The 26,337-nt window shown below is 54.2% G+C and overlaps 5 protein-coding genes across 5 annotated transcripts; 2 read left to right on the top strand and 3 right to left on the bottom strand.

Annotated features, from left to right (window-relative positions):
* Positions 1-4,558: 4,558 nt before the first annotated feature.
* EsH8_IV_000176 (uncharacterized protein) lies at positions 4,559-6,420 on the top strand (the record flags this gene model as incomplete). The annotated part of the gene is made up of 5 exons (XM_083265066.1): positions 4,559-4,988; positions 5,064-5,287; positions 5,532-5,724; positions 5,980-6,336; positions 6,392-6,420. 5 exons carry the CDS (start codon positions 4,559-4,561, stop codon positions 6,418-6,420), a joined length of 1,233 nt encoding a protein of 410 aa, XP_083123961.1.
* Positions 6,421-10,896: 4,476 nt separating this feature from the next.
* Positions 10,897-12,432, top strand: EsH8_IV_000175 (AAR2 protein-domain-containing protein; the record flags this gene model as incomplete). Its single annotated transcript, XM_083265065.1, has 1 exon — positions 10,897-12,432. One exon carries the CDS (start codon positions 10,897-10,899, stop codon positions 12,430-12,432), a length of 1,536 nt encoding a protein of 511 aa, XP_083123960.1.
* A 1,672-nt stretch (positions 12,433-14,104) lies between these two features.
* Positions 14,105-16,627, bottom strand: EsH8_IV_000174 (DEAD-box ATP-dependent RNA helicase DBP2 domain-containing protein; the record flags this gene model as incomplete). The annotated part of the gene is made up of 7 exons (XM_083265064.1): positions 14,105-14,148; positions 14,204-14,386; positions 14,440-14,568; positions 15,011-15,118; positions 15,172-16,140; positions 16,195-16,289; positions 16,488-16,627. The coding sequence occupies 7 exons, from the start codon at positions 16,625-16,627 to the stop codon at positions 14,105-14,107; spliced, it is 1,668 nt and encodes a 555-aa protein (XP_083123959.1).
* A 995-nt stretch (positions 16,628-17,622) lies between these two features.
* Positions 17,623-19,680, bottom strand: EsH8_IV_000173 (uncharacterized protein; the record flags this gene model as incomplete). The annotated part of the gene is made up of 11 exons (XM_083265063.1): positions 17,623-17,661; positions 17,713-17,792; positions 17,850-18,065; positions 18,115-18,223; positions 18,271-18,336; positions 18,384-18,534; positions 18,585-18,744; positions 18,794-19,178; positions 19,233-19,315; positions 19,381-19,562; positions 19,628-19,680. 11 exons carry the CDS (start codon positions 19,678-19,680, stop codon positions 17,623-17,625), a joined length of 1,524 nt encoding a protein of 507 aa, XP_083123958.1.
* A 671-nt stretch (positions 19,681-20,351) lies between these two features.
* EsH8_IV_000172 (Rapamycin-insensitive companion of mTOR, N-term-domain-containing protein) lies at positions 20,352-24,595 on the bottom strand (the record flags this gene model as incomplete). The annotated part of the gene is made up of 3 exons (XM_083265062.1): positions 20,352-22,085; positions 22,139-23,594; positions 23,643-24,595. 3 exons carry the CDS (start codon positions 24,593-24,595, stop codon positions 20,352-20,354), a joined length of 4,143 nt encoding a protein of 1,380 aa, XP_083123957.1.
* Positions 24,596-26,337: the final 1,742 nt, after the last annotated feature.

Genomic DNA, 26,337 nt, shown 5'->3' with positions numbered 1-26,337 from the left:
GCGGGCTTACCCCCTTGGCACCACGCATAATCACCGCCTAGAGCTCCGGCAGACGCTCGATTCCATGTACAACACCCACACCATACTCTCGCGTGTGCGGGACGAAATGTTATACACGTCGTGCACCCCGAAATCGAAGCAATGACATCGCGTAATTCGGCCTTCTCTCAATGCCAAGGCCAGGAAAATGTCTAAGACTTGGAATTCGCAGTCCAGAGGGAGTGCCACGCATCCGGAGGTGCAGCGGCAGCAGCGGTAACAGGTCGTGCAGCACTCAGTTCGGCATGTCATCGTGTCTGGGCTGTCTCCGTACCGTGGACAGATGTCTTGGGTGTGCGTGTGAATGTCGTGGCGGCCAGTCAGATGGCTTGCCACGCCCTTCGTCTGCCATCACACCCCCTCGCCGCCACAGCTGTTGATTCCCACCGCCGGGAACCTCGACCGCAGAAATCCCAGAGGTTGGACAGGGAACAGGGTTCACGAGGCTGGTGCCCTGCTCTTTGGTTTCTGCTTTGCTCTGGCATCACTTACTCCTGCTGCTCGAATGGACTGCTACGAGGCTTTGCTCGCGCTCCTCGCACCTTTTGCCATGATATTCTTGACAAAAAAAAAAGTGCACGCTGTAGTGTACGTAGCGGAACCAGGATCAGGCCTTGTCCAATTCTCAGTACTCGGCCCCAATGGACCACCCATCTTTGCTCCTCTTTTCACCTCTGGTCCTCTATTTGGTGTGGTGGCACCGAGAAAGGGGAGGGGCGTCTCAACTATCATTCCTCCGTAGAGAGAATTGAAAGATCCAAATACCAGACAATCCACACTGGCCAGTCAGTCACGTACGTACAAAACCATCGATTCTATCCACACCGTCACGGGATCCTGGAAACATCATCGATCACTTACAGATGCTCCGTACAGTACACCAAGTACGGTATTTCGTGGTCCAAGCTGTTGCACGTAATCACTCTCTTCTTTGTTTGAACCTTGCCCCCCCTCACCCCTTGTCCGCGAGTCAAGACGGCGGATCCGGCACCGGGCAGATGCAACAGCCCTTGGGTCCCGATCTTCAGGCTCAGAAAACGGAGAAGGGGTGAAGGAAAAGAAGCTTTGTGCGCCTTTGGGTGGGAATTATAGTACAATTCCCATCGGCGTCGGCCGCCGTCGGCCATCGGGAATAGCATAGTAGACAAGGATTCTTTTAAAGGCGTGTTGCCATTACATAGCCAACTCCTCTGGGATTCGGGAATCGTCGAGTCCAGGTCGACTGGAGTACTAAGCATAGGAAAGGTCATGCATGGGAGTCAAGCCAGACAGTCGAACAACCCTACGCCCCCACCCCCCGTCCTCTCCCTCGGCCACGCCCCCAAGGCAATACTAATGCCGTTCCTTGGTGATTCCAGATTGGATAACATGATTATTATACCGCATACTTATTCATTCGCGGTGTTGTCGATAAGCATTGCAAGCGCGGGATTCAAAGGGCATTGTCAAATTTCCCAGCATCTACGACCATCCCAGGAGGCTCGGTGCAAGGAGAAAGATTAAAAAAAAAACCCCCCCCAGGCGACAAACAAAACAATTGGCCAGTCAGTTGGGACTCAGAGACACGCAGCTTCCATCATCCAGTCTCCATGTAGAATGTCAATCTGATACGCGGTAACTAATCTCTTTGATATTATCGGAGGCCGTCAAGCAAGTGAAGGGGGCGCGTTGGAAGTAGACCGACTTATGGTCATTTCATTGATCCAATCGTTCCATCCAATTCGTCGAGGGCCAGAGCGTCCATGAGGTGCTCCGTACTTGGGTAGCAGAGGAAGAAAGTGGTGCTGACCAAGGATATGAAATCCAATTGAAAGAATTGGCGACGCCATGAGCACAGCCAAAGGTATCAAGTCATTCAGTCAAGCCACCACACTTTTCGACTAGTCCCGGCATCCAGCGACCGGCGCCGCCAAGCTAGGAGATCCTCGACTAGTCTGGCGAAGTACCTTGCCATGTACGGTGTGGTCAAGCACACATCACCACCCATCGTCATCTCAGTACCCGGCATCCGTAGCGTCGCCAGCAGGTGCAGCCAAAGGGCCAAAGGGCCAGGGAAACAGCACCTGCCTTCTGCCACCTGCCACCTGCTGCGTCCGTACTCCGTCCATGGACTTGCGAGCAAGGTACGTACCGCTTGCTCCATAAATACCGAGGTACGTGCCTGGATCGCGAGCCACAAGACGCACACCCTCCCCCCGGAACCCGAATCCTGGACTTCCACCCTACCCCACCCCCCAGTAGCAAGACTAGCAGCCCTGTGTTAGACTTCCCGACCAAGGTCTCTAATTCAAACCCGCCACTTGCCTCTTTCTGGGAGGGTTTCCAGTCTCCAAACTTTTGTGTCAAGGATCTCGATACGTACTGCCGTCTGCACCATACGCTACCTAGAGTGCATTCAGCCCTCTTTCGCACCAACCTCACAGTACGGGGGGAGGGGCGCGCATGTTTTTATCTTTATTTTTCAAACGCCGCCTAGTCACCTATCAACTCACATAGCTCGAGGACGAGAAACGAGGTCGAGGACGACGACGTCTCTAACACCCTCACAGACACGTACCTTCCTTGCCTCGCGCTCTTTTATCGTTCTCATATAACACATCTTGGGCAAGAAGGGGAGAGGAGGAGGGCAGAGAGAGAGAGGGGGGGAGAGAAGGGAAGAGAGAGCGAGAGAGGGAAAAAAGACCGTCTCTAGATGTTCTGCCAAATCGCCAATTACTGCTCCCACTCCCCCAGAACACGTCGTCTGCCACTCACAATTCAGACATACACCCGTCCTTCCCCCCCTCCCACTGCCCACGGACGCAACGCGCACCGCAACCCTCTCAACTCTCACCCTTCCTCTTCACCCTTCATCCTTCACCCTCGAACCCTCCTCCGCCACCTCAGCCTGTCGTCGCGTCTCCACCCGCCGCAAATCAGCCCTCGCGCTGACCCATCATTCAGGCGTTCCATTATTTCCTTACCCCGTTTCTTTCTTTCCCTCTTCCGTCGCAAGTATTAAATTCGTCTTTCTCCCGGGAACGGCGCTAAGATCGAACTCCCCCTCGTCATAAACCTTCATTGGGTTTACCCCCTTACCCCCTTCCCTTAGCCCCCTTCCCATCCTTTGCTTCACCGAGCAGAGCGAGAAAGAAACAGAGCCAGAGAGAAAGAGAAAGAGAGACCTTGCGGATACTCTCTTTTACTTGCTGTACTCCGCCCGCGCGCTACTTCACCTTTAGCACCACAGGATACTTGCGCTACCCCGACGCACGCACGCCCTGCTCCAGCACGTACCTCACGTCGACGTCAAGTCGGAAGAGAGAGAGAAAGAGAGAGGGAGAGAGAGAACCCACCCGCCCACTCACCAGCCCTCCATCACTACCAAGACCAAGGTCGCCGCGCTACCGCACGCACAGCATCAGCACCACCCACCTACCTGCCTCTCTGCCTCACCCTTCCAGCCTGCTCACCCTGCCTAACTACACTGCGGTACACGCACGCACGCACGCACGCATCACTCACTCAACACCACGACGCACCATACCATTCATCCCTTCCAAACTGCTCTGCATTGCTCTGTCACTCCTTCCGAGGTTGCAGCACCTGCATCTTGCCCTTTCCTGCATCCACGAGCCAGATCAGAAAAGAGTCAGTCACTTTCTCGGGACTTCCATCCATCTGCCATCTCTACAAGCCAAGGCCCGACCTAGACCAGGCCAGATTCAGACAGACGCCAAACCCCATCAAAGATAAAAACACACCCTGCGCTATACGCAAAGAGGAATATTTCGACATCCCCATCCTCATCGCTCTCCACACAGCCTTTAGCCTCCCTCTGCTCCTCGCTCAGAGGTGTACCCCCCCCTACCCTACGCCTACGGTACTGTTCGCCGCCTTTGGTACCAGGTTCCATACACCACACCCAGCAGCCCGTGGGCCTTCCCCCCTGCCCTATCTCCGATTCAGACGCTAGGCACCGCTCGGCCCAAACTTAAGCGGACAACCCAGCCCATCCATTACCTACTTAGCGCACTATTTTAGTGTCGCTCTCCCCAGGCATACCGTCAACCTCCTCTCAGCCAAAGCGAGGACAAAAAAAAGAGGCGTCCTTTCCGTGATCTGGCAAAGACAACGCTATCCTTGCCACTTTGAGAGATCTTCGCTCAGGGCCGTGGCTAGCGACTTTGTTGTCATCGCATCCCCCATTTAACCATAAACCCGAGCCCTTGGGTGGTCCGCGCTATCTTGGCCGCCATCTTTATACACCATCGTCGCGCCGCCTCAAGTCTCACTTCACTCCCGGTATCATTCGCCTACTACTACTCTTCCATCACTCTTCTTTCCGTTCTTCAAGTATCAGCCCAACCCGCTACCGCTACTTGAGAGACCGCGCCTTGGACCAAACCATCTCCCGCTCTTGAATTCGGAAGAAGAAAGCAACGGCCTCCCACACCGAACCTGCGAACCTACCCCTGGCTTGAGAACTAAGGACTCTCCGGCCATTCTTCGCGACCAAGACGTTCCGCTGAACTGTAGCATGTTCTTGGTTCCAACGCAGCATCAGTTCGTTGATAACCACGCATCACTGCTCTCTTCAGGCTCGCCACAGCTTGGAGGTTCCCGCCCAGAAGCCGCTGCCATCAGTTCGCTTCTTACCTCCCTCAGCACCTCTATGGAACGCAGTGCTACCGAGTACTCGCAGTCAGGTTTGCCTTCGCCTTACCCAAGCAACTGCGGCGACACCCGTTCTGAAGGTTCATCTGCAGATCACGCATCTGCTGCGCAATACGCGACCCAACAGGAGGTCCGCCCCAGCAACTACTCGACGTCGGCCACCCCCACCTCCGAGTACAGCGTCTACCCGCCATCTGCGCGGTCAGGTTCCTTCCCTGAACATATTCAGAGATCATACCATCCAGCTAGCAACCACAACGGTAGCAGCGGAGGCATGGCGCAACAAGCAAGCAGTCCGTCTTTGCCCCAGCAAGATGGCCGTAACCATCAGGTCCCTCTTCCCAAGTCTGACCACGATGTACCCATAGATCCGTCGATAGCGGCGCCGAGTCCTACCTACGCGTATGGACAGCACTCTCCCTACGGTCCTCCTCCGGGAGACATGTCGCACTCCTACCAGCATCCCGCATATGCGCAACACCGACCCGACTGGACCGGCTACGGTCAGCACAGCGCTGGTCCCCTGACACCCGCCAGTCACGTCTTTCCTCCGACCCCGAGCTCTGCCCCTCCTCAGGGACGTCCCAACCAGGTAAGTCAAGCTAGCAGACGAAGGATTCGGGATGTGCCAGCGCGCCAACGCGGGTTTGCGACAATGGGCGAGCCCCTTGTTTTCGCAACCGTCCCTAGAAACTTTGCTTGGGTCAAGTTTGCGAAGGCAAACGTCCAAACAAGGGGCTTTGAGCCTTTTGGCAGCGCCATTGATCTGGGGTTAGACGCTGGCACGCGCCTGTATACCTTCGTCCTTAGCGAGACGCAATGTACTGACGTAACAGTTCGGCAACCAGGTTTACTCTTTCGTCCCGATTCCCGGTGCCCAGCAGCACAAGCGACCGCGCCGACGATACGAGGAAATCGAGCGCATGTACAAGTGCGGTTGGAATGGTTGCGAGAAGGCCTACGGCACATTGAACCATCTCAACGCACACGTCACAATGCAGTCCCACGGACAAAAAAGAACACCTGAAGGTACGTCTGTGAGAAGGCCTGTGTGGTGTCGAAAATACGAATACTTTTGGCTGTTGTTCGCGATTCTCTGGGGTCACAGTTCTGGTCCGCGGTATCACGTGCCAAGCGGCGCGCCGGCCTGAGCTATGCCAGCCCGCGATAGGGCGGGCCGTGATCCCAAGCGCCTTTGAGCCTGCTTACCTTCAGCTTGCAAGAGCGGACCAGAGATTGGTAGAGCCATTTGAAGTGACACGAGACTAACAATGTGACCTGCAGAGTTCAAGGAGATCCGCAAGGAGTGGAAGCAACGCAAGAAGGAGGAGGAAGCGCAGCGAAAGGCCGAAGACGAACGCCAACGTCAAGCTGCCGCCGCCGCACAGGCTGCCGCTCAGAACGGCTCGGCCGATCCTCAATCTGCAGCTGACGGCACATCGTCGGCATCTGCATACGCCAGCGGCCGCCAGGTTCAGCTGCCGCCAATTGGCTACCAGCCTTCGCAGTACCCGGCACCCCCATCGGCTGGAGGCGTGGCACAGCAGCCACTGCCCGAGTACAACGGCTCTCATATGTACTCGGCCAACTACCAGCCTCAGTCGCCATACGGACAGCCGAATCAGAGCATGTACAACTCACGTGAGTTATGGATCCCCCGTAGCAAGCGCGCTCGGCGAGCTAACTGTACAGGCAGATAACGGTGGTCAGACGGCTAGCCACTAAGGCAGGCTGACCTGCGCGAGGTTGCCATCGGAAAGAACCCACTCGTAATGATGGAAGGGGGAAAGGACTTGTACATTATAGGGTTTCCTTTCACACGACGACATCCGCACATGTCCATACTACGAAATTCGTCTCCTTCGGTCATTAGACGCGCGGCAAAAATCTGGTTTAAGAAGCGATATCCGCCTTGTCATGGCTTCAGGATTTTCACGTTTCGATCGAGTACACGCACAGCATGGTTTGGACGCGACTTTTCACCCATCATCACTGATGCCTCGGGCACACCCGTCTGAGGCTTGTTTATTCACATCGCGCGACGATGTCGATGCTTTCTTCTCGGTTTTCTTTTTCCACATAAGATGATGCATTGGGCGACGGCTTTTCCTTGGACCGGTGTGGTTTCTGCATTTACGAGGGCGGTTGAGGGCGGTCATGATTTGACGAAAACGGGTGGAGGCTCGCTTTGGTTGGCCAGCATGGCCTTATTTTGGAGAGGCTTCCTCGGCACGTCCAGCGCGGCGTGCCGGCTTCGATCCCAACGACGTCGTGCCTTCGATAAACATAGCAGAGCAGCCCGAGTCGCCTGCCAGGCAGTCTGGACGCACTGTCCTGCCGAACGAAAACGAACGGCGTGGGAGGAAGGTGGAACAGCATCTCTAGGAGTCGGGTTCAATTTTGGGTCATAACTCCATCCTTTGCAGACGATACCTTTTCCTATTCAGACTTGGGTCCCTCGAGGGAGAACGTGCTCTTCTCGGACGGCGATGAGGATTTTCGGAAAACAGGGACTTTTTCTCGGTAGAGGGCGAAAGCACAGGATTGGCAAGGATGGACCTTTGGAGTGGCCGAGATACCTACTACATACACGGACGTTTAGGGCGTCGACAGATTGCGTTTGGTAGTTGAGATTGTTTTTTTTTTTGGTAGTTGTGGAAAAGGAAATGCAAAAGATTTTTCGGCAACATGCAAACAACGTCCCTCGAGGTTGCATGAGACCTCGCTAGGAACCATATTGGGTGACACGGCAGCAGCACTTGAGGTTACATACGGGAGGTAGAAACAAAGCTTGAATGGGGAGCCAAGTCGTCGGTTGAGGACGAACATGGTGTGTAGTGAGGCTGAGGCTGAAAGAAGGGCGAGCTGCTGAAGAATTGGCATGGCGGACTAGGGGGTAGGTATCAGTGCTGGCCGGGTTGATGACGCAGGTGGATTGGCGAAAGGCATGTACGGATCACGTTTGGACGACGATGCGCGAGTAGTGTATGTTTGAGAGGGTGGTGACACTATTCCATTGCGAGTTTAGTTTGAGGCCATGCGCGTGCGTGGTTGTTCTTACGTGCATTAGGTGGGCATGGATGAGAGAGACAGGGTCTTTTTTTTAATGTTGGTTTCTTGTTTTGGAAACTTGTTTCGTTTTGTTGCATACTTGGTTTAGCTGTTTGGTTACTGGTTTCGACGTATTGCCAATTCTTGTTTAGCATCACATTTATACGTATATATTCTTATTACTGCTACTACTACTACTACTACTACTACTACTACTATTATTATTATTATACTTATTATACTTATTGTACTTGGTCTGGGTGGGTTAGCGCACGGCGAAGGCGGCAGATGTCGGTCCGGAAAGAAAAGAAAAAAGGATCTTGTGTAACTGACGCTACGTAAGTTGCAGGCCCAGCCGTGTGTGAATGAGGAGTGTGTTGTTGTGCTTGTGAAGGGGGGGTGGGACGGACATGGGAGGGACGGGACGGGATGATGAGTGGCGTTGAGGTTGGGAGGGGTATATTCGACTTTTATGTTATTGGTTGTAATACGCTAGGGGCGGGTGACTGCGGATAAGGAGCGTAACCCCCCCCCCCCCAAAAGAAAATTACGGATGAGCAATTAATTTTTTATTATTTTTTGGGTTTATAGACCCCTTGATAACCAACACAGTGTGCTGATGTTGGAAAAGGGTAGCAGAGGAATGAGGGAGAGAGTTTTGTAGGGTGTATGTGATGAGAGCCGGGGGGCAAGGTAGATATCAATTTTGTTCGCTGTGCGAGGCAGAGTTTTGATGGTAGATGGTGTTAATATGACGATGGACGAGGGTCATGTAGTAGAGGGCGAAGAAACCCTGCTTGCCGTACAAGTTTCTTTTTTTCTTTTCTTCTTTATTTCTTCTTGATTGTGTTTGTTTGGAGATAAAGTTCCTAAGAAGTCGGGTTTGAGTCTGGGTACGGAGTGAGGGGGAGGATAAAAGAGCCGGTGAGTGTTCGGTCAGCTGGGGGTAAGTCGGCGTTCGACGCAACGGAAATGGCAAGAGGGGCTGAGCTGTAAACTCAATAAAGTCGGTTGGCTCAAATGCAGCGGGTTGGGCAGCAGCTGCTAGAGTGGCTGCACAATCTCCCGGGGATGGCGGCTTACCGTGTCACCGGCGACGGGAGTGAGTTTATTTCAATTTATCGAAACCCTTTTTTGCTAGAATGGAAGGTAGGGGGGGTAGACAATGAGGTCAAGAGATGGGTTGGGTATCCAATTTTCCGCTCACGTGTGTGTTTCTTGTGTCCCGTCTCGTATTTCAAGGTTTGGGTTTTTTTTTAAGTGCCACATAACAGCCGGGGTTGAGGGAGCGATATGTTGGGGGTGATTTCCAACAGGACGGGAGCGGGATGGATCTTTAATTGTTTTTTCTGGGGAGTCCTTTTTTTTTTCAACCTAGGCGGTTGGCGGTTGTATTGGGGGCCGGCCCGACCATTGACTATTGTTGGTCCCTGCAGACGATAATTTAGTGTAGTTTCCCCCGTCGGGGTTTTTTTTCTGTCCCAATGATGTGGAGGAGAAACCAAGTGGACGGGACGGGATGGAAGGGAGGGGAGGGGGGCGGAGGATGGGGGCAGGACAGGGCAGGGCAACTGCAGATGCTTCTTTTTTGTTTCCTTAATCCTTGGGCCGATGATACTAGCGCTCATTTTAGCATATTGCTGTGCTTTGTTAGTTTTGGCCCCCAACTGCGACGTGGGCGAAAAAAAAAGAATCGGCCGGAAGTCGGGTTGGCGAGACGGACCAAGATTGGTGGGCCGAGCGAGGGTGGGTTGCAACCAAAGTTCCGTTTCGGACTGAGGGGACGGACGGAGCTCGGAGCGGAGCGGGAATGGTGACGGGTTGGCGTCCCCCCCCCCAGGGGAGGGAGGCTGGCCTGGGATGACGGCAGGTGGTGGCGATGGGTTCGATGTTTAGGGGCAGGTCTTGCATGTTCAAATGGAAGTTTGCGCTAGCTGATCCTGCGCCGCGCTCCTAACACACCGATCTCTTCTCCATTTCCAACTCAATACCAGCATGTGTATGCAATGCACCCTGCCAGAGCAGAGCGCGCGCGTGGTTGTTGCTCGTCAGGGGTCCCGATGTCCAGAGTGGGTGGTCCGTTGGATGGATGGGAACGCTGCGATGCTGAGGCTCGCTTATCGCTATCCCCATCGCCCGTTGAAGGAGCCTGGAAGGGCCACCGCGCGTGGCTGCTTCAGCGCCCTCGCCGCCTATAAATTTGGGCGCGCTATCCCTGGCAGGTACTCACTTCCTTCCATTCGGCCACCGTCCCTCGTGCCTTCATCTCCTCCTACCACACACACACACACACACCTACCTAATCTCACCATGGGCAACCTATGACGTAGTCTGCAGTCCTCAAACCTGGAACAAGGAGGGCCACAGCACCACAAGACATGCAGCAAAGGCTGCAGGCTGCGTCTTCCTTCATGTTGACTGCCGGCCTGTCTTGAACAGAAACGAGTCCAAGGACAGGAAGGGGGCCTGGAACGAAGGAAGGGGCAGGCCCCAGACCTGAGGGGGAGGAAATTGCTGTCTAGTGGAAGGTGAGAGGTGGGAGCCACCACTCCTCTGACAAGAGAGGGACAGATGAATGGTCAAGAAGGAAGGAACGGCCAGACAATAATAAATCTTGGTTGCTGCCGCTGCAGTGTCGCATTCCACGATCTTTCTCTCTCCTTCCACTCGTTGCATTCTATTCACTGTCCGGCCGTCCCTCTATCTGGTGCCTCAACGACCACCCTCACCCGTCGTTTTACACCCTTCCTAAGCCCTCACTCAATCTCTTCTCTCATACCTTATTTACATCTCGGAAGAAGCCAACATTCTCACAACAAACAACTTGCCTTTGGCCTTGGTCACTTCAAAATTTACAGTCAGCACTCGACCATTGTTTACCCGCCACCGCCTCTGGTTATTCCCTTCGCTCCCTTCCACTCGTACACTATCACCAATACCACAACAAATCTTGCAGCCGAACCTGTATTTGTTTTGGTTTTCATCGACCCGCGAATTATCGTCGCTGCATCGCTCTACAAGATATCCTGTAACGGCACGATTGATACACGCCCAGAATTAGCCCGTATCCTCTCCGCCCTTCTTTTCCCCTCCCCTCCCTATTTCAAAATCGGTTGGTGGCGGGACCTTCCCAGCATCTCCAAAAAAAAAATGACATCCGGCGCCTCCATCGATTACCCCGTCCGGCCCGCTCTCTTCAAAAACTCGGGCCTGCCAAAGTCCGACTCCTCCGTCTCCACCACCGCACCATCCTGCAAATCCATCCGCGTTACCGGCGCCCATCCTCTTGGCTCCCTGCAAGTCCATCAAGCCCTCGACTCGACCCTGTCACAAGAAGTAGCTATGAATCCCAACACTCAGTCCGACGATGACGAGCCCCCACCTCTGGGGCCCATCGAGCCTCAAGATGTTGCCGACACCCAGCAGCCCTCGCCCCAGCATGAGCATTCCCTCGGAGGAGGAGATATCGTGCTCATCATGGACCTGCCTGCATCCTTCACTGTTGGCTATGACTCCGTCTCGTTCACCGCCCGCGAGTTCGTCGGCGTTAGAGACATTCCTCCTGGCCCGCACTTCTTCTGGGTCTCGGAGACGGAGGCGAGCTCAACGCGCTGTGGCTTCTGGATCATCAGCTCGGCCACGGAAAAGATCCATGTCATGCAATGGGACAAGTTCAACGAGGTCATCGGCGAGCCCGCCAGCCATGTCGAGGCCCGCTTCCAAAGAGATAACATCCGCGGCATCTACCCCAAACTGGCGCCCTACCAGGTCCGCGCGCTCAATGCAAACGTCAAGCCCGCCATCACTCAGTCGCCCAGCCCGGACCCCGAATTTGCAAGGAACACCAACATCTGGCAGCAACTTACCGACGCCATCTCGTCGCCTTTTCTGAGCAGAATCACCGCACGCCAGTCCAGCGACTGGGCAGTGCACACCTCGGACCGCGTGAGGGGTGCCCTGATGCTCCCCGCCGAGGTCGAGCTCGAGAAGAGGGTGCCCAACATTGTCGCGAGCACAGAGTTGAACTTTACCTTCAGCCAGGGCGCAAAAACGTACGATGCGGAAAGTGTCGGCGCCGCGCGCACCGAGCAGGCGGTCGATGCGACGGGCCATCTCCTATCTGGAGGCATCAGTGATGATGACATTGTGGGCGAGCTGCAGTTTGCCTTCATTGTTGGGATGCACCTCGGCAATGAGGCCTGCATCCAGCAGTGGTGGCACATGCTGGTCTCACTCGTCTTGAAGGCCTACACCCTACCCCTCAAGCGTCCAGAGCTGGCCCACTCGCTCCTGCAGACTGTCACCGCTCAGCTTGTCTACAACGAACGCTACCTTGACGGCTCGGTCCTCGACTACGGCCCTTCCTATTCCCGAGACTTGCGCATGGCACTCATTGTCTACAAGCGTCGCCTCAATGAGGTCCTCCTCGCACTCAACTCGCGTGCCACTCCTGAGCAGGCCGCCGTCGGGCAGGCATTCTCTGACCTGGAAGCGTGGGTATGGAAGTTTGGATGGGACATCAGGAGCGACTACCTGAGAAAGGGCAAGACAATGCTCGAGGATGGCGAGGAGGTCGAGCTCGAACTGGAGGACCTTGAGGCCGAAGACGAGCGAGGCGAGTTCGCCGCCGTGGTTGTGGAGCTGGACGAGAGCGGAAAGCAGAAGGATCTTGTATCGTGGGATTAGGGTTCCGGGGTCAGGCGCTGGTTGGAAGCAAAGGAGAAGCGTCGTCGGCACTCGCAGTCGTCCATCGGCGGCAACAACCCCTTTATGTTGCCTCTACCGCCCGTCGGTGCAAGGCAGCGCCGTTTCTCGTCTCGAAGAATGTCGATTATAGGCAAAGTTCGGCCAAAGTCTCGCAACTCGACTCTAATGCATGTTGATTTCTGAATCTGGGCAGCGAAACGGTATGAGGCCTGACGAATGTTTACAGGCAGGAGGAGTTTCAGCGGGGAGTTTTCGGATCCAACTTCATTTCTTGGTTTCACGGGGGCATATGTCATCGGCCTGGCCTTGCTGTTCTCTCTGCGCCTTGCTCTGTTAAGAGGCGGGGAGGCGGGTGAGCAAGGTCTCGAATATGTAGCGAAGAAAAGGTTCGCGCGCACGACTTTGTAATTAATTGAGAGGCTGTCCCCGTATTGCTCTGTGTGTTTTGCTAGGAATCGTATCATTTCCCTGCCTTATCCTTATACTTGTGCGTACACAGCCTTATTGAGCCGGACCTGTTTATCCATCCATGTCTTGTACTTTTTGAGCAGAGGGTGTGAATACGGGACAAGCACCAGAGGCCAAAGGAACCCCGTCCATTCCTGAGCTGCTCCTTTCTCTCCTCAAAAGTGAGTCTTCCGCCCAAAAGGGCGTACAATACTATGCCAGACACATTGACAATGCTTGTGCTGGGCATCGGTGAGAAGGGGGAAGGTCTGAATGGTTATTTATATTCGGTTGGGCTGCCGACTACAGGACTGGCTACAAGCCAGCCAAACCCCGCCAGCAAAAGTCTACCTAGCCGTCTCGGACCGATGATTTGCTAGTAGCATCATCGCGTATCGTGCATCGAGTCCCATGTAGACAATAACGCCAGGGATTTTGAAATGTGACATGTGACCAAAGGGTGTAGGTATGCGTGTTAATGGTAGTACAACATCTAAAAGGGGAACCGCTAGCATTGCGTCGCTCATCGATGATCTAGTGGCATCTACCTCCATACATCAATATTTCAGCCATCTGGGCAGACCGTTGGAGGACATCAAAGTGAGTACAAAGACAACATGTCATATTCAACGGGAAACATCGGTTCAAAGTAATACGCCTTACCAACGACAAAGGGTCTAACTACCGCCACATCAAATCATCGTTAGGATAATTGTCCTATTACTACCTGAGCAGTATGCCCACCCAAAAGGGCGGTGCTTGGTAATTATACACAGTCATCTATCAAATGCCTTCATCGCCCGTCGAGCTCTTGACCTCAGAGCCATCCATTCTTGCTCGTGGGTGAGCATCAAAGGCAACTGGACCCAACGAGGACCTCATATTGCAGTCGCCGACACCAATCGTCGTGTCGTCCTCGTTCCCTCTTTAATTTTTGTTCAACCTGATCCACGTTTGGCCACGCCTGAAGAAAGATATCGCAAACAGTCCCAAGGCCAGTTTTAGGCAAATAAGGAAACACACAAGGAAATGAAAATAGCCGTGGAAAAATACCAGACTGAAGGGGACAGATACGTGCCCCGGGTACCTCGAGTCTAAACCCCCCGTCTACGTGAACGCCGTTTTTGCATGAGAATTGCGCAAGATGCCGCCGCATGGATGATTAATTACCTCGCCCTGGATGTGGATCCAAGTGGCAAAGTGCTTACCAGCGTCGGGCACCGCCAAGGGGAGCGTTGTTGGCGTTGTCTAAAAAAATCAGTTAGCATGGATCATCGCTGATAGTGTATAGGTATCAACGTACGGCCATCACCGCCGCCGCCGCCGCCGCCACGGCCACCACGGCCACCGCCACGACCACGGCCCCAGCCGCCGTAGCGACCGCCACCGCCACCACCTCCGTAGCGGGTCATCTCAGCGAGGCGAGGATCAATCTCCTGCTTGGCTTCTCTAAGCACGTTGACAAGGTCACGAGCCTGCTTGGAGTCTGCAAAACTGTTAGCGTCGCAAGAAGACGAATGTGGAAAGAGAGAGACTGACTGTCAGTGGTGAAAAAGGTAACGGCGGTACCCTTGGCACCGGCACGACCGGTACGGCCGATACGGTGGATGTAATCCTCCGAGTTGTTGGGGTAGTCGTAGTTCAGCACATGAGTAATGTTGCGCACATCTTTGGTAAATGGGTTAGCAGTCGCCTCACGGTATGTATAGCAACGTTCCAGCATGGAACCATGTTTGTTTGATAATGATATCAGACTGTCTTTTACTCCGTTGAAGACAGGGCAGTCCGCATGCGTCAAATGCCATCCTGGAAAGTTCAGTGTACCGGGTCCTCGGGCTTGGGGAATCTTGGGGACAGCTTGATGGAATCAAGATATGCCACATCCACGCTTGTACCATTGGCATAAGGGAGGCACAAGAGTGGAACAGCGAGTATAGCAAGCCAACGGCTACACACCAGACCAAGACTCCACACAGGAGCAGAGAGAACCAAGGAAACACGAATGCATCAGGCAAGAGTGCGCAATCAAGAGAGCCCCTAGACATAAGAGTAAAGCACAGCACGTGGCTGCTGGAAGTTGCCATGGAGGTTGGGGGGATATGATACTCACCAATACCACGCGACGCGACGTCGGTAGCGACCATGATAGGGCTCTTGCCCAACTTGAACTGGTCAAGGACCCAGTCACGCTCGTTCTGCTGCTTGTCACCGTGAATGGCTGCAATAAGTTAGCTTCAGTCTGGAGCAGGATGCGGGGTTGGGAAGACATACAAAGGGCGGGCCAACCGTCCTGGCGGAGGAAGCGGGTGATTTCGTCAGCGACACGCTTGGTGCCGACGAAGATGAGGACCTTGTTTTCCTTCTGGTCCATCATCTTCTCAAGGTGCTTGATCATGCGATCACGCTTCTCGCTCTCGTTAACAACCTCAACGACCTGGGTAATGCGGTGGTTGGCGGCCAGATCCAGGGAACCGATGTTGACCTGGATGAAGTCGGTAAGGAAGTCGGAGGCAAGGGCGCGGACTTCCTTAGGCCATGTAGCGGACCACATGAGAGTCTGTCTGTCAGGGCGAATCTGGCCAATGATCTTGCGAATCTGGGGCTCGAAACCCATGTCCAACATGCGATCAGCCTCGTCGAGGACCAAGTAAGTCACTCTGCGGAGGTTGGTCTTGCCGGCCTCAAGCATGTCGATGAGACGGCCAGGGGTGGCAATGCAGACCTCAACACCGCGGGAGAGATCGCGGATCTGGGGGCCCTTGGGAACACCACCGTAGACGCAGGTGTTGCGGATGCGGGAAGACTTGCCGAACTTGGAAATCTCCTGCTGAATCTGAACAGCAAGCTCACGAGTAGGAGCAAGGATCAAAACAATGGGACCATCGCCGGGAGCCAACAGAGGCTGGGCGTTGATGTGGACGATGGCGGGCAGGCAGTAGGTGAGGGTCTTTCCGGAACCAGTCTCGGCAACACCGACGACGTCGCGTCCAGAGAGGGCCATGGGCCAGCCCTGGGACTGAATGGCGGTCGGGGCAGGGAAGCCCTGAGCCTTGACCTCGTCCATGACATATCGGGGGAATCCAGCCTCGTCGAAGGTCTCGACAGGCTTGGGGACATCGCTGCCAGAGACGGCCATTTGGTGCTTGCGGCGGAAAGAGTCGACCTCAGCAGGGCTGCGGGCAGCAACATCTTCATGCTCCTTGTAGAAAGACTTCTCGAACTTGGGCATCGTGTTGAGATCTGTTTGATGGTTAGCACATGTTTACAGAACGTAGCATCAAGGTGGAAACTGACCCCATTCTTGTTGGCGAAGACCGGCACCGAGGTTGTTCATGCGGTCACCGCCACCGCCGCCGTATCCACCACCGCCGCCGTAGCCGTTGCTGTCGCTGTTCAGAAATCATCGTCAGCATATGGTTCTTAATGAAAGGATACGCGATGTCGAAAATGTCGTTGCGCTGGTGAATGGAGACGCGACGCATCAGGTCGCCGGTTACAGGCACCGTGTCGCACCATTGTGCGTGGTGCCAAGGCCCCAGCGCCCTGAGCAGCCCAACGTCTGGAGAATGGAATCAAGGAATGCTTACCCGTTGGAATAACCACCGCCGCTGTAGCCGCCATCGCGACCACCTCTGTCATGGCGATCACGACCGCCTCCGTAGCCGCCTCCTCCATAGCCGCCGCCGCCGCCGCGACCACCGCCACCGTATCCGCCGCCGTAGGACATGTTTGCTTGTGGGAGAGAACGCGCAAGGACCTGATGTGTCGTTGGGTTCACTGATTGAGCGATGTCAAAGGGCAGAAAGAAAGACCGTGGGGAGAACACTCAGAAAATATCCTTTTCTGGAATGAACCGAAAAGAGAACTGGTGCGTGAGATGGAGTTTGTGAGATGGAGAGAAGAGGGATGCGGAAGAGAGAAGGGGGAAAAAGAGAAGGAGGATGGCGGGTTTTGGGGAGCGCAAGGGAAGGCGTGCCGGGGGTATGAATTTTTTTTTCTGCCAAAACTTTTCGAGGCAGACGCTGCCAGAAGGACCCTGCTAAGGCGAAAAAGGTACGTATTTGCTGCACGAGGGTCCGCTACCGCTTATCGGCTGGATAAGATAGTGGACACGACTCGCGATAAGACACCTCTGCCTCTGCTAGCTCTGCAACAAGGTTCTTGACTCTAGACGGGGTCCCCGTATTGTCAGATTTTGCATGCGAATTGCGGATACCTCTCCGTGTGATTGAAATCGTTTGACCTCAAATTGAGCTTCAACTCAGGATGTATGTGCACGCAAAAATGCCAAGGCAACCCTTCCTCCGAGGTTGTTGGGCCTTGGTAATGGGACGGCAGCTACACCCAAACTGCCAAAGACATACTATGTAAGCATGGCAAGCCACGCCGGACAACGACGTACGAGGCTTCTGCCCACTTATTAAACCCAGGTAGATGCTTATTTTTTCTGGCTCGCGGTTCTGGTATCCGGCTATGTGCGTACGGTCCGTGTATGAGGCTGTTTTAGCACCAGGATGATGATAATTGGCCAACCCATTTAGTAGGCAATCATGTGCATTGGCCATAAAGGCACCCTTGCGTGAGGATGTTTGCAACCGTTCCTACTTCATGTGCTTTGTCTACTGTCTTTGTTGAAAGCTCCTTCGTTTGGGCACATTGGCGTTCTCCTTCAAACCGTCGTCCACATCCTTGGTGGATTTTCTACCTTTTATTGTATTCAATTCACCGGTAAGGAAACATTTCCCAGAAGCCGATTTCCATCTGCATCATATTCAATCAATGGTTCAATGGCCATGGTGTCGGAGAACCTACCTTGGTTCCGTGGATGAAGATCTTGATCAACCGCTCTATGCTTGACGGGCTCTGTAAGACGGCATGTCTCTCGATCAATTCTGTTTACCAATCAGCCTTTTTATCGCCTCGTCAGCCATTGAAAAGTATCGACTAACCCGAGCCAGTCTTGACAGCCTGGACATAATCATCGGCGACGTAGTTCTCGATCCAGTTCCAGTAAGTGTTGCCGTTGCGCTGCGTCTTGACGTCGCCATGAAGCTGCTTGGCCACAGCGCCGTAGCCGAGGAGGCAAGGGGCCAGTGCCATTTGCAGAGCGATCCAGTCCTCGCTCATTCCAACGTCGAGGACGTAGCGTGTGTATGCCGTGCAAGCTGTTATTTGTTAAATCCCATTCCGGAACTCGAGGAGCAGGAGACTGACCCTGGTGCTCTTCGGTAGCTTCGATCTGAGGCACGGTAATGCCGAAGCCCTCGCAATAGTTGACGTGCAGACTCATCTCGCGGTTGATGTGGCTGACGATAGTGGCTCCCTGCTATAATCAATACAAAATCTAGCGTTGCATATTGGGATACTTACAGCTGCAATATCCTTGATATTTTTGGCTTTGTAGGATGCCAGGGCATTGGCTCTGGCAAAGTGAACCTTTAAACATCTTAGCAATGACCTTTGCTATACAACGAGAGACGCACAAGATAGAGGTAGTCTTGGATGAGGTACTGCTTAAAGGACTCAATGGGCAGTGTTCCATCTCCCATGGCCATGACAAAGGGGTGGAAAACGAATGTCTTCCACACGTCTTTGACATCAGGTCTCTCCAGCATGTACTCAATGAATCGTCCTCTATGGTATGTTAGCCGAGCAATTCCCTCGGGCGTTTCGGAAAGGCTTACGGCGCAAAGGGAAGTGTCTGAATCGAGTGGAAGTGATTCAACGGACCGTGTCCCTTGCCGTACCCCGGAGCAGTCTTAATGGCAGCCTCGATGTATCGGCAGGCCGATTTTGTAGCTTCGGGTACACTAAATCCCTTGGCCAGGTTTGCGGCAACAGCAGCTGTCGTCCATCAGCCTCCATTCTCGTGGGTCATAGAGCTGCCACTTACAGGCCAGCGAGCAACCCGTGCCGTGCGTGTTTGTCGAACTCTGGTATGGGCTCTGGATATGCAGAAACTCCCCATGTCCGTAGAGAACGTCAACCACGACGGCTTTATCCTCTTCCGTCTTCGCTACAATGAGGTTTGCGTTGAACGGCGCATGCCCGCCCTTAACGAGCACCCACTCTGGCCCGAGAGTCTGGACGGACCTCGCCATCTCCTCGAGGTCCTTGACGCTGTTCACCTCGATAGGCTTGAACCCGGAATCCTCGAGAATGAGCTTCGCTTCAGGAATGTTGGGCGTGAGCACAGTGGTCAGTTTTAGCAGACCCTCGAGCAACTCGGCGACGGCTTCACGGGGAAGGAGCTGCGCCCCGCTGGTTGCGATCATGACCTTTTTCTGTAAGAATGCAGTCCGGAGACAAAATCACGGAAGGGTGGCTCATACCGGGTCGACGACCACCTTTGGGATGTTGTGTCTCTTCAAAGCCTCGACTACGGTGCCAATGGTCGCGGGGGAAGCCAGCATGCCTGGATAACAAACAGATTCAGCAACTGGGCAGTGCTAACACTGGACCAGATTCCACTGAACTCACCAGTTTTGACGACGTCGACGCCAATATCGCCGACACACGCATCAATCTGCTTGACCAGGAACTCCTGCGGGACATGATGAATATCGTGCACGCCCGTGGTGTCCTGCGCCGTCAGGGCAGTGGTGGCAGTCATTGCATAGCACCCATGCGCTGCAATGACCTTCTGGTCCGCCTCCAAACCGCTACGAGTCAAATCAGTCCCGTTCCGAGCCGGTTGCGGAGAGTCGAAAGCTCGCGATCAACTTACGCTCCGCCTGAGCTGTCCGAGCCGGCAATGACGAGAACTCTTCCCTGAACCATGATGACTGCGGCTAAAAGCCGTGCGTAATTTGTCCGAAAGTCGATGCTGCAATCTGGGGAGATGCGGGAAAAATTCTACCTCAGTATGTGGTGCAAATGTTGCTTGGGGGTTCGGAACACCTTTCTGACTGGGCGGTTGACGTCGGGTTGGCCGTATTGCGAAGATGTCACTAAAGGTGGGGGGCGGGGCACTCGTACATGTATTTTACTCAGGTAAGACGCGAACATGCGATCCCTCTAAGCAAACCCATGTCCGATCGTGGATAACTCATCACATACAAGGGAGGTTGTCACGCCCGCCTTTTACCATAGAGCCTTGTGGTCGGTTTTACAGGATTTAATGCCAAATGAGGGAACAAGTCACTTTTGGATTGCCAACCCTACTGACACCCTACTCCCGGGGAATCGATACAGACAGCCATCCGACTCCATCATATCCATTGCTCGCTCCTAAATAGCAATTCGCGACTTTTGAGTCTCTCCGCCGGCCAAAATCTTGGCCAGTCTGCCTCACGTATCCATCCCTAAAGTCCCGAGATATAGTACAAGAAAGACCAACAGCAAAACGCCTCATCATGGTGCCTGACGCATCTCAAAAGTCACCTGTCCCCTTCCGTCCCATATGCCAAGTAGTTCGTGAAATCCTACGGCTGTAACACAGCAACATAGCTTTATTCCGTCTCAGCCGAGCTCTCTGTGTCGGCCGAGCTTTGACTGTCCGACCGTCCCGCCCTCGTCTGGGTATTCTTCTCCAACTCTGAAGGATCCGAGATGCTCCTCTGCCTCTCGGTGCGATTCTCGTCCCCCGACGACAATACGTTGTCTTCGTCATCATCGTCATCCTCGGAACCGCTATCGCTATCCTCATGGAAGACAATTCTTCTGAGTACGTTTTTGTCGAACATTTCTAATACCATTCGCCTAATTGGTAGGCGATAGTGGTTGTACTCAAGCATCGTCATGATACGCTTGAACATCTTGGGACATCTGAAGCCCGCCACCTTGTGCTGCCTAATCTGCATCAATTCGCCCATAGCACGCTTATACAGGACCATGTTGCCAAGGTCGACGACAAGATCGAGGATTCGCTGATTGATGGCTGCTTCATCGCTAAAGGCTGGCAACTCCTCCTTCTCCAAAGGCGGACGGGCTTCGGTAGGAGGTGGGGGGGTCAAGAACGTCTTCTGCGTGTCTGGCAACGCAATCTTTGACGCAATAGCGTGCTTCCATGGCTTGAATGAGAAGAACTTTGACAGATCGTTCGGGATGCAAAAGCCCAAGGATTCTCCCCTGGGTGACAGGTTTGAGTCCCATCCGCATTCTGAGAGGATCTCCAGGCCATGTGCGGACCTCGATACCAAGCCGAGCACGAAGAAAGCGGTGCCTCGCAGACTCATTACTTCGTGCTCCTCAGCGATCTTAACAATGTCCTCGATGACGTCGCACGATTCGATGAATGGAGCGCCGAGCTCCATCGATCCTACGTTGCCAACAGCCCACATCGAAGCCTTGACTTTCAACATGAGCTCAGGGTCTTCCGACTGCATTCCGTAATCCTTGATGGTGCTAGCGAACTCGGCAAAATGCCCCTTGTCGCTGAGCAACTTGCAGCCCTCTTGCGTCCGTGCAAGTTCGCGGTAGAAATGCGGTGGAATGTGGTTTTCTGGCTCCGTCTCTGCTTGCGCCTCGTCTACCATATTCAGGCGGTTCTGGTGTTCTTCTGGGTTCTCGAGGAACGCCTTGGCCAAGCTGGTCTCTATCAGTCCGACGTACGAGTCGTTTCGGCCAAGGAACCAGTCGTCCATTTCGTTGCTGATGTAATCAACGCCGTCAAGGTAGTGGTAGCCGATGGAAGAAGACAGGAATCGCAGGAGGAGGGGAGCACCAATTTCTCCGAGGTGGTCCATTGTCGGGCGGCACTGGACAACGTACTCCAGGTATGCCTTCTTATTGCATGCCTTCTCGAGTATCTTGACGGCGGTCCGGCAGACCTCAACCTCGGGATCATACAGCTGATCCACCAACTTTTCAATCGCCCACTTCCAGTCAACCTTGCCGTGGGAAGGCTGGCTGATATCGAACGGCCGGGTGGCATATTTTCGTAACACGTTTGTCGCCGTGATGCGAATCTCTCTCGTCCCTGAGGTCAGTGCCTGTTCTATAAGCACTCGCGGATGCCCTGGGATGTGGTAGTCAAAGTTTGAGAGAAGCAGCTTGATCAAGTCGGGGCGCTGCTTGTGTCCGAGGATATGGTACATCATGTTGAACATTCTCCAGCGCTGCAAAAGCTCCAGGCCCTTGGGATCGCCACTGAGGACTCCCAACATGGGGAAGTAACCTGCACAGAGTGTACTCTGCAGTCGACCAGGAGAGAACATGGGGTCCGTAGACGTGAGCCCGCTGCTCTGCAAATGCTGTCAGTCTTTTTTGCCTCGCCATTGATGATGTGTGTACTTACCGGGTCGCATTGGGCAAGGCACTCGGCTATCTGTCTCAAGAGCTTATGATCCTGCAGGTAGTCGACACCCTCTGGTGAGGATAACAGAGTGTGCATCAATGCACAACCCACCCTGACGTACCTCTGCGTATTTTTGTTGCTTGAAAGGTCGGAGAACCTATGCTTGAACGGCCGGTAGAAACTCATGATCCTGTTCATAAACTTAGAGACCCTGTTCACTTCGTCCAGTCGTTTTCCATCATGCAGGGGACCGTCAATGATTCGTGAGATGACGTCCCAATTCCACTTCAAGTAATTGGAGCTGTTCAAGACATTGGACTCAACCAAGAGCTGTCGGATTGCGCCCTCTTGAACCACAATTCCAGCGTTGCTCTTGCGATGCATGTCTGCAAGGTTGCCCATGCTGTCGTTGGAGGGCAAAGTCCCCGCCGTTGCAGTGGCCGGCGAGCTCCTGTACAGCGTTTTGCTCACCGAGCTAATCTGATAGACTATTCCGGAGGCAATGAATCTGCTGTCGTCATTGAACTGGGTAGCCGCAGCAAAGAGATCAGGAAGCAGGGGCAGATCGTTGCTCCATGAGGAGGGGAGCAGCCTGCTTGCTAATTTCAGGACCTCACCGATGAGGAGACATGTTTTGCGAGTCAACTGAGGGTCACTAGTCCTAGCAACCTGCAAGAGGTTTTCCAAAAGGCCGGCTTTGACGAATGTGGCCAAGAGCAGGGCGGTGTAGTGGTCCATGAAGTTCTGTTCCCCGGTGTCTTCTTCCACAGGCAACGCTGAGGTTGATGGTGTTTGGTTTGAGATGGATTTGAGACTCGCAACCCGCCCATATGTCGTTAAGCGGCGACCGGCGAGGAAAGAAGAGGCCCATGAGGGAGATTTGATCCGCAGCAGCAGGTAAATGAGATCAATGACCGTTTCTCGGATCGATGGCTGAGGAAGTACCATACTTGTGAGCAGTGACTTGATGGCTCGTGAGTCGTGCATAGTCAGTATCATCAGACCAGGCCAGCTCTTGAGTATCTTGGTGATGGCCTTGGAATTTTGCTTCAACAGACTCTCGTTTGCGAGGATGATGTCTGTGAATGCCGTAAAAAGGACCTCCAGATCATAACCGGAGCGCAAATAAATCCTCTTCTGCGGGTTGTCAAGGATCTGCATGTAAGAGGCAGTAAGTGACTCTGGCGACTTGTAAGATCCTTCAATCAGAGCCTCGGAGAGCGGCGACAGGCCCCCAGATGCGACTGCCAAGGCAGGGTCGCGTAGCATGATCTCGGCCAGTGTCTCAAGGCAGATGGACCGTAGGCGGTCTTCGGCTTGCTCTGCAACAGCAGCTACAGTCCGCACTACTGCCCGCGATAATTCCTTGACTCCGTCTTTGACGTCCAAGAAGGCTCGAACAAACTTCAATGCTTGCTCACGCTCCAGGTCCGCCTTTCGGTCTTTGATCAAGGATCTGCATTTTGTCAGCCACATTCACAAGAAAGCCAGCTAGGACACTCACGTCACAACAATCATGTCGGTATTCAGGCTGCGGATCTTCTTTAAGGAAGACACATCTGAGATGGCGTAGCGGACCATGCGGTAGCCGGCAGCCACCACCTCTCGTGCCTCGCTGAGAAGCATGACTTGCATGCGCAAACCAAAGACGGACCACACCAGGTCGTATTTGAGGGTCGGATGCCTTCTGAACAAGTCCACAAGACTATTCCCCCGGCTGACATAGTATTCTGGTGGCATGCCCTCCTGCTCCAGTGCCTGCAGCAGCTCGGCCAGGAGGAACGTGGGCGACTGCTCGGCCGGCTCCTCATTATCAGACCCAGCACCACTGCGAGAGGCGCTTGGGGGCGAGCGCAGTCCATTGTTGGAGGAGGAAAACAGCCCCTCGTTGGCCCTCTGTCTTGTCGGGGTTGTCGGTGCCGCCTTGACCCACTGAGCATCTGCAATCTTCTGCCGCAGAACCTTGATCCTCTGGTTGGAAGCGTTCAGCTCGGCCTCGACTTTGGCCCTTTGCTCCTTCGTCTGCTTCGCCTTTTTCGCATTCAAGGCTTCCAGCATGTTCTCGCTTCCATCCTTGATCTTCATCTCCCGGTTCAACTGCTCCCGTAACGCAGCAAGCGTCTGCTCGGCAGCGGTGGCGGCATCTTCCTCGTCGACCTTATCGATGCTGTAGATATCACCCCGGGAGCCAGATCGAGATGGCATCATCTGGCTGCGCAGCTCAGAACTGAAGCTCCCAGGGGCGATGGAGGGGTTGAGCGAGGAGCCTCGCGGGGCGAAGCTGACGCCCGAGGCGCCCAAACTCCTGGATCCATTGGCAGAGGCGGAGGGCGGCTGGAGGCCACTGCCGCTAGCCTCCCGCTCAAAACTCGGGCGGGGATTGAGAGTATTGACGCTGGACGCAGACTGCTGAGGCGACAAAGCCTTTTGGGACTGGGTGGCGGATGCGCCCAGCATGGCGGTGAAACCTCTCTATGATACCACCTTTTTCCGGGGCCGCTCCGTAGGTCCTTGCATTCGGGCGACTGTTATCGCAAAATCGCTTGAGATATATGGATGTTGTCGTTTGGGTCTGGGGGGTTTCGTCGGGTTCGTTCGCGCCGAGTCAAGAGACTGCCGCCGATCGATGCGGGTTCTTTTGCAATGGGCTGTCGAGTTTCAGTTCGAGGGTGGGAAAAGTTGGATTTGTGAGAGGGAAAGAGACGGCAAGAAAGGGAGTCGCGGGCTGTTGTTGATCGGCTGAATATTCGGGTCGCTGGCTGTTGGGCAAGCGGTTGAAGTCGGTCGGTCGGCCACCTGCAGAGCCAAGCCAAGACAAGGGCAGGTCGTTGGTCGTATGGGTGGAGATGCGATGGAGTTCAACGCGGAGGATATGCGCAACCGGGGGGTGGTCGGCGGAGGGGATATTTCGCAGTTGCTGGTCGGCAGATCGTCTCAAGGCACGGTGCCCGAAGTTTGTTGGGATTGGTTTGGTGTTGAATTGAATTGACTAGCGATTCTGTTCGTAGAGGATGGAGTGAGTTGAAGTCGTCTACTCGAGTGTGGTGCGATGCCACGGCGTTCCAGTTCACGGTCCACGGTCCACGGTCCCAACCTGAGCCTGCTGTCAGCTTCAGGAGTGGAGGACGGATGCTCTGCTGCAGTGGCCCAGTAGGTACTGTCGCGTGTATGAGTGGGTGGCTGTGTGTGCGTGTATGTGCGAATGTTTGTGGTTACCCGGCGTGGTACTGAGGCCTGGTGTGGGTAGTGTCCAGGGGTGGGTGGTTACTGAGATTGGTGCAGTGTCACAACGGCGGTTCCAGCCTACAGCTGCAGCGAGGTTCAGCCCAGGGCATGTCACTGCCAGTGTGCGACAACGGCAGTACCATATCCCATTCATTAGGTATTGGACTTGGAGTCGGACCTCCATGCACCTTACAGCCTTTTCTGAACCGCGGCCAACGCTACAGCTGCATGCGCCGTACCTGCCACGGAAAGATGCCCAAGCCGCCCCGCTTCCTCTTCGCTTTGCCCACCGAAGAGCATGGACCATCTTTTTTCGGTGTGAGAGGTAATTAATTCCAGCATGGTAGTGTAGTGTACAGGAGTACTCCGCCAGATTGAATGCCCTGTATTGCGGTCTTTGGCTCGGACAGTCGTTGGAAAACCAGTTGGAATGCTGCCATCAGTTGTAGCAGTCGCTATTTCCAACGGCTTTCCAGCGGTGTGCTTGCGCCAAATGTACACTCACCGACATGCCCGATAAGATGCCCACACCGAGCCTTCACCTTTTCTACAATGCCGCATATTACGTGGGTATGGCTCTCAATGAGAAGAGCCCCTCAAGTACAACACCTCGAGACACTTTAGGCAATCCGTTGGTCCTCCACCCGCGAATATTATAACTGACCATTATGTTGAAGATCGTTGCCCAACTGGTCATCAGCCATGAAGTCAAAATAACAGTGACAGACAAGCACTCCTTGAACGACCAAACGATCCGAACAACAGAAAGTCAAACCAGTGTCTGAGTCGTCTCTGGTTGCCCTCGGACCAACTCACCTATACATGAAAGGTGAGATTTGCTGCGTGGCAGAATGTGGCCGACGAGAATGCAGAGAGGATAGAGCGCCACTGACCACCCACCATGGACCATCCTACTTATGGCCCCGAGGAAAGCCCTTGCCGTCTGAAGCTGCTCGTGCCACAGCGTCGAATGT

Source organism: Colletotrichum jinshuiense, chromosome 4, assembly GCF_051148585.1.
Source record: "Colletotrichum jinshuiense chromosome 4, complete sequence".
Taxonomy (NCBI): domain Eukaryota; kingdom Fungi; phylum Ascomycota; class Sordariomycetes; order Glomerellales; family Glomerellaceae; genus Colletotrichum; species Colletotrichum jinshuiense.
The sequence above is the reverse complement of the archived record's forward strand: the minus strand, read 5'-3'. Positions and strand labels throughout refer to the sequence as shown.